This window comes from Amblyomma americanum, chromosome 10, assembly GCF_052857255.1.
Source record: "Amblyomma americanum isolate KBUSLIRL-KWMA chromosome 10, ASM5285725v1, whole genome shotgun sequence".
NCBI lineage: Eukaryota > Metazoa > Arthropoda > Arachnida > Ixodida > Ixodidae > Amblyomma > Amblyomma americanum.
In genome coordinates, this window is record NC_135506.1 from 80,825,407 (window position 1) to 80,836,439 (window position 11,033).

Consider the following 11,033-nt stretch of genomic DNA (forward strand, 5'->3'; position numbering starts at 1 on the left):
TTGTCAGTAGATTTATTCGCTGGTCGTCAAATAATCCTGCAACGTTTTGTTGATGTGGAAATTTCACACAAAAAGCTAAAAGAAACAAAATCGTGTTGAACTGTGGCTCGCAACTATTTCCGATGCTTTTCATCAATAAAGGTAATATTCGAAAGAAAAAAAAATTGCCAGCAAATAAGTAAGGACGTCTGCAAGAGCTACAGCCCTCAATGCATATTACGCAGCAAAACAAAATGCACAAAAACGACATTTTGAAACATTACGATGTGCAGAAAAGGAAGAAATACCAAATCGGAAAACACAGGGGAAGGCGCGATCACAGGGAACGACGTACACTGTAAAAAAAGTGTGTAAAATTACAGGCGTTTTTGCAGAAATTTACTGTTGCCGCACGGAAAAAATCTGTTACTGGAAAAAACAGAAAGGTGATCAAGCAAAAAAACAGACATTTTCTGTTTTTGACCGCCGTGGTCTAGTCACGTGCGTCTCTATTAAGAAGTAAGCTACGAATAATGCACCTGAACACCTTAAAAACATCCGTTTATTTTTTAAAGCCTAGAGTGTAGTAAACCAAATTTTTCGCACAACTAGTACTATGTGATTGCTTTTGATGCGGAGCTGCACTTCGCAAGATGACTTCCGCATGAAGAGGGGTTTGGTGTCTTCGTGCATCGATTTATTCGTTTCATTTGGAAAGGTGAGTGAACAAACAATCTCTGCCACTTGATACAGACAGTGTGATTTGCTTTGTGTCACCGGTGGAAATCTCTAAACTATATTGTAGATGTTGCGTGCGATGGAGGTGGATTACTGTAGCGAAATATTAAGGCATGGGCACATAGCTCGCATCTCACTAAATAGCGGGAAAGCCCTAGCCCTGCGTAACTTTCATCCTCCGCCTTGCGGTTTCAAGCTGCCTACGCTCCGTAAACTGTTCATGGTGAAGGTGCAGCTTTGACACGCAGTTAAAAGTTAAAACGAACAGGACGAGCGCTCACGCGCGAATCACTTGCCGCCGCGGACGCCGCCGTAGCGGCAAGCGTCGTGTGTCTATTCCATATTTCATTGTGCTAGCTTCTAAATCGTGCCGCGGCCTCGCTACCGCAACCACGCAGCCCTTAATTTTCATCGCATTCACGATTGCCTCTAAAGGCTATCTGAAATCTTTGCAGCGTGTTTTAACGTGGTGTGTGCGTTAAATTTGAGGTCTGCCTGGGCTCGGGTTCTCGCTTGAGCTTCAGCTCGCGGCATTGGCCGCCGCGCCGACTGTCGTCATTCGGCCGGCGCATCGGCCACTCGCGCGAGCCGAACCAGTCTCGCGAGATTCCAGCCCTGCGTCAGCTTGTTGTTTCGAATGCAGCGGCATCGCATCTTGCTCACGCGGAGCTACGGCTGAGCGGAGGCCGTTCGGCTCACGGTATCTTTGAACTCACGAGTGTTCAGACTCTGCATGCGTACGCGAACTTTCTCGAGTAAACAAAGCTGCGGTCTTGGCCCTTGCCTAGCTGTCGACAAGCAACGTCGACCCGGAGGTGGATCGTTCGTTTCCAGCTTTGCGGTTGCTACGCGGCCTGCGCTCCCCCGTGTATTGCGGTGGAGCATGTCTTCGCCTCAGTAGGCTCGGCGGCCTGGTCGCCGCCGCTGTATCGGCATAAGCGTCAAATAGATTCCACACGGCTTTTGCTATGGCTGTGAAAATTTTAATGTTGAATATGCTGTTTGATCTGTTTGTCGGCTAATGAGACTACCATATTGGACTATATCACGTATTACGGACAGTTCTGGACGGTGAGATGCATGTTATGCGGGGAACGGGTCGTCGGTCACCCGCACGTGTCAGTTCTCTTCGGAGGCTGGAGCAGAATTGCAAACGGCGTAGATGCTTGACAGCATGCTTAAATTACAATGAAATGAACACTACCTGAACTCGAGGTAGTAAAGGACTAAATACTGACACTTAATTACCGACCCTTAATTAGCGATAAACAATTAGTGAATAAAATGGCTATAAATGCTCCGAATGTAATCAGACGAACGGTATTTGACCTGGAGGTAGTAAAGGAGAAATGGTGACCTCTGATAAGTGACCCTTCATTAGTCAAAAGCAATTAGGGAATTAAATTACCAGAAAATCAACCAAATAAACAGTACTTGAGCTTGACAATAATTTAACAATTAGTAGTACCTGACTAGTGACCGCTAATTAATGAAGAGTAATTAGTGACTTAAATAACCAAAATTCTCCGAATGTAATCAAATTAACAGTACTTGAACTGGACATTGCAGAGGACTAAATATACTTGTATTGAATAAAACTGATTACTTATAATCAGTTTTGGTCCAGTTTGGCTGAGGTCAATTTTTGGGTGAACCATGCTGAAATCTGGCGGTGGCCCGGGCACCAAATTCCAAGTTAACTCATGTTCGGGTCATGGTTGACCCTGGTTATGGCTATCATGTATAGGCACAGTGTCATCACTATGCTTGGCTAACTGTTATAGTGTTCCTATGCAGCTGCTGCTATGCAGCTGCTTCACAAGTAAGCAAGAGCAGAATTTTCTTGGGGTAGGAACCTCCGGATTAGTGCTTTCGCGCTAAAAAACTGGCAGAAATGCATTCACAACCTGAGCGGAAGGCTCCCGGCCTTTGTAAAGTAGTAGATACTAACTTAAGGCATCCGCAATCACGCTGCAGCTCAGTCAAGAGAGCCTGTAACTAAGCCAAAATAAAACCGCAATCATCACGCACTAGTGCATGGCCGCGGTATTCAAAGCAAATGCGACGATAGAAGTACAACGTGGACTAGCTAACACTGATCATCCATTTACTTTGCGTGACAGATGCATATATCAGAGAACAAGCCTAAATAGCAGCTCCTATGTAAGGCACTGTTTGGGTTTCAGTATAAAAAAAGAAAACGACTTCTACCATGTTCAGTACAGGTGTGTTCAAGCTTATGTATTCAAATGCATGCTGTTCACAGTACAAATTAGTATCTACGGTGCTGCTATACTTAGTGAAAGTCAGCATGCGAGGCGTCTCCCAATTAATGATTGATCATACTGAGCTCAAGGCAATTTTTATCTAACGTATGTACAATCGTGGTAGCGCAGGAAGGATGAGCATCACGATCGACAAAAAATGTACAATTAAGGCGACGCGTTAAAGCCGAAAAATAAGAAAGGTGGCTTACTTCCTGCTGTGGCGGCAAGAACTAGTGGCGCAGGTTAAGTGCACATCTCCCATACTCCCATACTCTCCCAGTTTCTATCCTTGTATAGCCAACAATCTTAAAGTTATGTGGATAAAAATTTAATTATTTCCATTCTGGTTTTTTCAGCGATGTACTCCTGCAGCATATGCAGCAACATTACTTCGTCCCTCTCTTCCTTCTACAAGCACATCGCTTTGCACAAAAATGTGAACCAGTTCCGCGTCAAGTGCCCTTTTCGAAGTTGTTGCAAGACGTTCCGTAAAGTCGGCAGCGTGTACAGCCACATATGCCGTGAACACAGACAAGCACGACGTGCAGAAGGCGAAAGCCGCAGTGCTATAACTGTTCACAGATGTGACTTTGTGTGCTCTGTGGATGCCTGCATTCAGCTCTGCAAAGATTATAAATCTCTTGTGGCACACTTGAAATGTCACATTACCGAAGGGACAGAGGTGAAGTGCCCATTTCAGAACTGCAGCAAAGTGTACAAGAACAAGGCTTCTTTCTCCTCCCACCTTTCACGCTACCACGTAAAGGCCACAAACTCAGCTCCACAATCGCAGGTTCAAACTATGGTCAGTGCAATTGCTTCAGAAGCTGTCACAGGAAATATTCAGTCTGCTGAGAACTCCTGGGACAACGAGCTTGAAGAAGCTCCAATTGCAAGTACTCATGAAGGTTCCCTCAGAGACTGCCAGGAAACATGCAGTGACGAAGTTACTGATGCTTTCGCTCATCTATACCTGAGATTGCTGTCAGAGCGTCATGTTCCTTCATCCACTGTGCAGCTGATAGCAGAGGCTATATATGACATTCAGACCGCTAATGTTTCGATGATGACTTCCATTCTTAAAGCTAGGCTCAAACATGTTGTGTGCAGTGAAGAAGTTGACAAGATAATCGACGAAGCTTTTGAAGCAGATCTTGTCTTAGCTGTGCACAGAGATCCGGGTGGTGTGTTCCGCAGTAAGCACACCCGTAATTTACATTTCAAGAAACGCTTTCTCTTTGTGGAGCCTGTTACAATACTACTGGGAAGAAACAAAAGAAATAGGGATGCAACATTCTATTACGTGCCAGTATTAAAAACACTGGAGGCCATGCTAGAAAATGAAGCTGTGGTTAAGCAGTGTGATGAACTCTTACCAAACACCAACAGAGTAATGAAAGACTTCACTGATGGCAGTGTTTTCAAGTCTATTTTACTTTACAAGGATCATCCAAAAGCGTTAAAGCTAATTCTTTTCCAGGATGCTTTCGAAGTCGTAAACCCACTCGGTTCTGCGAAGAAGAAGCACAAGCTGCTTGCAGTTTATTTAATTCTTGGCAATCTTTATTCATGGAAGAGATGCTCAACTGACTCCATCAAGCTCTGCTTGCTTTGCAGTGAGACTTACTTTAAATACTTTGGTCAAGACAAAATATTTGCACCCCTGATTGATGATCTGAAAAAGCTCGAAGCAGGCACAGTCGTCACTACAAAGGGCACACGTCTGATTGGCACAGTGTGCGCAATCCTCGGTGACAATCTTGGAAGCCATGGAATTGGTGGCTTTGTTGAAAACTTTAGCAATGCAACACACATCTGCAGGTTTTGTTTGGCGGAAAAAAGAGACCTCTTTTCTCCACTTGCATTGTCAGGTGTATTCGAGCTGAGAACACCAGACAATTACAACAGTGCTGTCCTAACCTTAGCAGCCGATAGTTCCTTAAGTGCAGAAAAGGGAGTAAAGTTTAGGTCTTTGTTCAACGATCTGAAGTATTTCGACGTTTGTGCACCAGGGCTTCCCCCTTGTTTGGCACACGATCTTTTTGAAGGCATAGTGTCATTCGACCTTTCTTTGTATATACAATATTTTGTCACAGTTTGTGAGTGGATTTCTCTAGAGGATCTCAATAACCGTATAGGTGGTTTTGCTTTTAAGCACAGCGACCTCAATGACAGACCATGTGAGGTTCCTGCAAAGAAATCACTTGGAGGCCATGCTATTCAGAACTGGAATATGGTTCGTTTTCTTCCCCTCTTCCTAGTCGGTTCCGTTCAGTCTACAGAGAATGAGGTCTGGAAGCAGGTTCTGTTGCTGTCAGAAATTGTTCTTTTAGTTACTGCGCCAGCAGTTACAAGTGCAATGGCTATGAGGCTCCAAGATATCATCGAAGATTACATGACAAGCAGAGCAGCTCTGTTCCCAAATATTCCATTGAGGCCAAAACACCATTACCTTCTTCACTATCCAATGCTTATTATGCAGTTTGGTCCCCTGATCAGATTGTGGACAATGCGATGCGAGAGCAAACACAGCTACTTCAAGAAATGTGCTAGAAATTGTCAAAATTTCAAGAATTTGACGTTGACTTTATCTCAGCGGCATCAGCTTTTCCAAGCTTACAAGAACACAGGAAGCAATACTGACGTTCTCGACAATGCATCTACTTTCATGATCAGCCTTTGCAGTCCTGAAATTCAGAACAAAGTTCGGGAAGTTGTTTCTGATGAAGGGGAAATTTTCTCAACACAGCAAGCAACTATTCGGGGTCTGTTGTATGAGTGCAAAATGCTAGTTGTAATGTCACGGCAGAACGGCGAACTAAAGTTTGGGGAAATACAGTTGATCCTGTCAAAAGATGCCCGGCATTTTTTTCTTGTAAAAACTGTTCGTACATCGTATGAACCAGGAATGCAGTATTTTAACATCTTAAGTAATGACGGTCCAATCAAGTGCATTGAGCTCGACAGCTTGCTTGACAACACACCATTAATCCAGTACAACCTTGCCCGCTGCAGTTATCCTGTTTTTGTTTTGAAGCATGGATTACTTGATGGAGTTTGAACTGTGTTTCAGATAGCTGCAATGGAGTTGGAACAACTAATTATCAACTGGCTGCCAGCCCTGGACAAGGAGATTGTAGAGCTGACAGTCCAGAAGCTGCAGCAATGTGGTGTAGAGTCCCTGGAACATCTGAAGTATGTGGTTGAAGAGGATTTGCAATTTTTAAAGCCCATCAGCAGAAGGATTCTTCTTGAAAGGTTTCACTCAGCGGCTACGCCCAACCCACCAGTGTCACTTTCTCCCAACGACATTCAATCGCCTACAAGCACACAGTGTGCAAGCTTTTCTACACCTTGGGAGGTTTTCCCACCACAGCTTATGAAGGCTTGTCAAGAAGGGAAGCGTCCAGTAAAGAGCGACTTGAATGAAATGGTACGACTTGTGAGTGACAATATTCTTGCCATAAACAGGAAGCCAGGTCGCAAGATCTTGAGGGCCATCGCAGCAGAAATTGTGAGCCATTACCCGAAGACATTCGAGGACACCCTAAATGGGGCAGTAATTGGCTCGGGTATTGAGACACTCTTGTGGAAACTTGAAAACTGTGTTAACAACAAACGAAGGCCAAGCTCTGAGCAGCCACATCAGTTCGAACCGGACGATGAACTGGACTTGAGTGTCAAACGAGTGAAGATTCAGAGAGACTCATATGGGTGTGTGGCATGGCAACCAAAGCTTCCATCTGACGAGACTGCTGACTCACAGGAGAAGAAAAAAGATGACTTGCTGTCGCAGTTCAGGCTTGCGTTTCCAGATGAGACCATGGTTGCACAGCTCATGTCAGAGACTTATGCATCACAACGTCAGCTTATCAATGCATCCAAAAATATTCGAGACATTGAGCGAAGCTGGCCATTTCTGTTTCAGGCAAAGCACCTGACCAACCACGTAAACATCTTGCTAGGCTCAAATGTTGCAAAGACTTTCGATGACCGACTAAAGACTGTTGGACGGCAAGTTTTTCATTACGCACACAGCCAAGTAAAAAAAGAATGTGTGAAGTCTTGTCTCCAAGAAATAGAAGCTGCCAAAACTAACAGGAAGTCAATGGCAGTTGAATACGAAGCCATGCCACTACTACTGCTCGCAATCTTCGGAGAAGACAAAGAGCTGTTCTACAAGCTAACAGAGGTAAAAACTGACAAATGTAGTTTGCATTATTTCCTTGCAGTCGTCGCACGTTAATGCACAATGTGAAGTGTCCCATTAATTTATTCCTCTCAATAACCAAGTCAGCACTGCCTTTTATAACAGTAGTGCAGTGATTGTTTTACCCACGTCTCTAACATTTGTACTGAGATAACAGAAAAATCTGGAAGTTTTATGTCAACCTTGCCCATAAACAAAAATTTATCCTCAAAGCCAGCAGACTTTCTGCGGTGTGTTTTAGCGTGCGACGCAATGGTAACTCATATTTAAGTGAAATGGCGTCTGTGTTGAGGACTTAAGGCAACATTTTTCTTTTATTACATGCCATTGACTGATCCTAATGCTAATGCACATGTGAATTGGATTTTTCATATAAGGAGATGGCCAGCGACGATGACTTGGGGGATCTGCCAAGCTGTCCTTTCATCTGCGTGAAAGGTAAGATACTGATGACTGACTAAAGGGGCAGTTCTTAAAAAAATTGCTGAAAAATGCACTATATGGTGCTACCTTGTCCGAAATGCAAATCTTTATTATATTAGACAAATGTATGCAATTTATTAAGATACTTCCCGCTGATTGAAATGCTTAATGAGTATTGCTGGCTCGATGTGCCTATCATATATAGGTCAATGCAATCTTCGTCGTTATCCCTTCCTCGTTTTTCACTTATCCTCCTAAACCTAATGGTGATGGACCCACCCCTCTGAATAAAGAGACTTTACGTGGAACTGAAAGACATAATAAAAACAGAAGGACAAAGCGAATAATAATGCTTCCTTCCAACTCTTTTCCAGGATGGACTTTTCTCACTGCTAATTCATACACAATCTGCGTGGACACCCATCCAGTGCTTCATGCATCGAAGCCAGACGAGGCCTTCAAGCTGCTGTTCTTTGCCCATTTTGCTTTTAACATCCAGTACCAGAAGGAGACGAGCCTGTGCTTGGAATTCACACAGAGGTAAGAACTGAAGCCAATGTTCACTCACCTGTACACTTGCCTGACGTCACAGCACGCCCTGTGCAAATGCATACTGCAGTCTGCCAATCTTCCAAAACCTTATTTAGAAAAGCGGTTACTACGCTGCTAAACTGAGTGTACGTGAAGAAAATGCACTTCAACTGAAAAGCTTTTTGAACAGTGTGCGTGTTCATCGAGAATATCATACTGTCAATGAAGTTTGCTTATAGAGGTGAAAGTTGGCATTTCTTCAGTTTGGCATTGAACTAGCACTTGGACACAATAATACTAAAGATATTTGGTAGTGTGCTGTAGTATAGGAGCAGCAGCGAAGAAAATTTGCTTTAAGGTAGGGAGTTTTAGCAACATTGTAGTACAAGAAATTAATAATTGATTTTCCATTGACTGATGTAATAACATGCCCTCATTATCCAGTCTAATTTTCGAAAATATGTGTCAAACAGCGAGACGTCATAAAGAAACCTTTTATCTCTATAGTTAACAGTACAGCAGCAGCTTCGGATCACGCCTGTGTGCTGTCTATTAGTTCTGCTGGAAGGCTAATGCAAGAGCATACAGACAAGGATGCATTCTAGTAAAGGTGAATGTCTGAGATCAGGTATTTTGTTTGTTTTGTTATAATAAAGCACAACACCAAAAACAAAGCAAGTGACAAGCACGCAACTGTATTATAAACGTTAATTTTTTTTAACCTTTGCAGCCTTCTATTTTAAAAAGTGTGAGAAATGCGCCGGTGCTTTCTATTGTGCTGGATTGTACTGCAAAGTGGACATTATGTACCTCATAAGGATGAATAATTAGACGATTAATCAGCTTAAGTTAGCTAACAAACTTTACTATTTCTGCTTTTTAAAGGGAAGGTTGTATTGCAAAATTTATCTGGCAACATCGAAGGTTAGGCTTATTTTTAAATTTTGTTACTCGGCAATATATTTCAAAGGAAAGCTTGTTCAATTGGCTGGCCCACTTTACCTATCTATACAATGCCGTAACTGCGCATCGTATTCTGCCGAAATCTAGTTAACTTATACATCATAAAAATACACTAACTGTGCCTGTACTTGCTGCATGCATTAGAAGTGCGAGAAGAGATTTTTATATGAATATGCAATGGTGGAAAGCTGACTCAACGAGCTTTCGTATGTGTATTTTTGTTGGTCGATGTCTGGAATGATACTGCCATTTAGGAGTATTTAAAAACAGCTCATATTCAAAGTTGACGACCATCAATTTTGCAACATAACCTACCTTGCTTCTGAGATGAAAAATAGAAAAGTCAGTCAAAGTTAATTATGTAACTACAGATACATTTGAGGCACCTAATGTCTGCCTTGCTGTACAGTCCAGCTCAGAAGACCACACCGACGTAGCTAAGTATTTAAAACATATCTTCAAAAGTGACAAAAATCACCCTGTATATAAAATATCAATCGGAAGGAAAAAATGTCTCTCCCGCTCTTTTTCTGCCGCATCTCACACACACACACACACACACACACACACACACTTGAGGTAATGGAATCGGGGTACGGATTTCAGGCTGTTTTTTATGAGAGAGGGGTGCGTCCTGACATGGCAAACCGTTGTAGCAAGGTAGGCAAAAGAGACCTAACGTTTTATTAAAGCACGTTTCTCCTTGTTTTATCCGTTCAATCCTCCTCATTCATAGGGCCACATGTACTGTAGTGGCTATGAGTTCCTAGGGTGCATAAGCTACCAACGAGTCTGACACTTTTATCATTACCCACTGGATCAAAACCTCACTTGTGGAGATGAAAGTCGATCTCAAGTCATTCAATATGTGGTAGTAAAATGAGGTGATCACTGAGAAGCAAGGTGCTTAAATGACTTCAGTAGCATCCTAGATACTTCTGTTTCCAATGGTACCTGTATGACCGGAAACTCCAACACATGCCTCGTAAACAATGACATTGTAGAAGCATCGTATGCTCTTTCCGCCCAGCACTGCCTGTGAGTCATGCTGATCTGTGGGTGTTGATAAAACGAATCTTGCTACTTTATCGCTATGAGGAGCTTGAAAAGAAGGTTTGAGCAGCAAAGTGACGCCTCACAAAGCTAGAGTTTTATTTCTGGGTGGGAACAGGTAAGATATTAGTGTTTTTTTTTTACTTAGCTTTTACCCCTCTTACGTAGCGGATCATATATGAGACCTGATTTTTTTAACACATCCGCCCTTGTCAGAGTGGTTGTGCAAGTGTAGAACGAATATATTTTTGTCTTTCAACTATAAAAATTAAGTTTTTGTGCCTGGTCGTTAGTGATAGCTCGTGGCTCTTTCTTTCAGGGCTATTGCAGGTATTAATCCTGCAAGAGGAACAAAGGTGCAAAAGAATGGCGGGAAGCAGCACTGCCTGTCACCAAGAGTGGCTGCACTCGTAACGGCTTTGAAAGACTATGACTTTTAGATTTTTAGTTTCTGTTGCTTGTGTTGTATAACATTTTATTATGTTGGGCTCAGAAATAGTTTTCGAGCTATAGAAGACTGCTGATGCTGATGTGACTTTCGATTTAATAAAGTGTTCATTCATATCAAGCTGCTTGGCTTTTGGTTCTCAGGCAATGCTATACTGATGAAAATCAGTGTGTTGTGCAAACGTTTCACATTTAGATATTCTTAAATTACTACACGCAACTTCCCTCGAGCAACGAATTATGTAATATCACACTTTCATTGGTATAAACGACGCAAAGATCGTATTTGTAATTTAATGAGCCCTTGTGCTTGCACAGAAACCGTATTTTGTGCGGGGAAAAAAATTGTAATAAAAGAACAACTAATAGTAAACAGAACATTGCAGGAATTTCAAATATATTTTCTGCAACCCAAAAAGAAA

General features: G+C 42.6%; 1 protein-coding gene across 1 annotated transcript; it reads left to right on the plus strand.

Annotated features, from left to right (window-relative positions):
- Positions 1-345: 345 nt before the first annotated feature.
- LOC144106271 (uncharacterized) lies at positions 346-10,732 on the plus strand. The gene is made up of 5 exons (XM_077639033.1): positions 346-697; positions 6,058-7,176; positions 7,572-7,632; positions 7,992-8,157; positions 10,484-10,732. The coding sequence occupies exons 1-5, from the start codon at positions 611-613 to the stop codon at positions 10,602-10,604; spliced, it is 1,554 nt and encodes a 517-aa protein (XP_077495159.1). The 5' UTR covers positions 346-610; the 3' UTR covers positions 10,605-10,732.
- Positions 10,733-11,033: the final 301 nt, after the last annotated feature.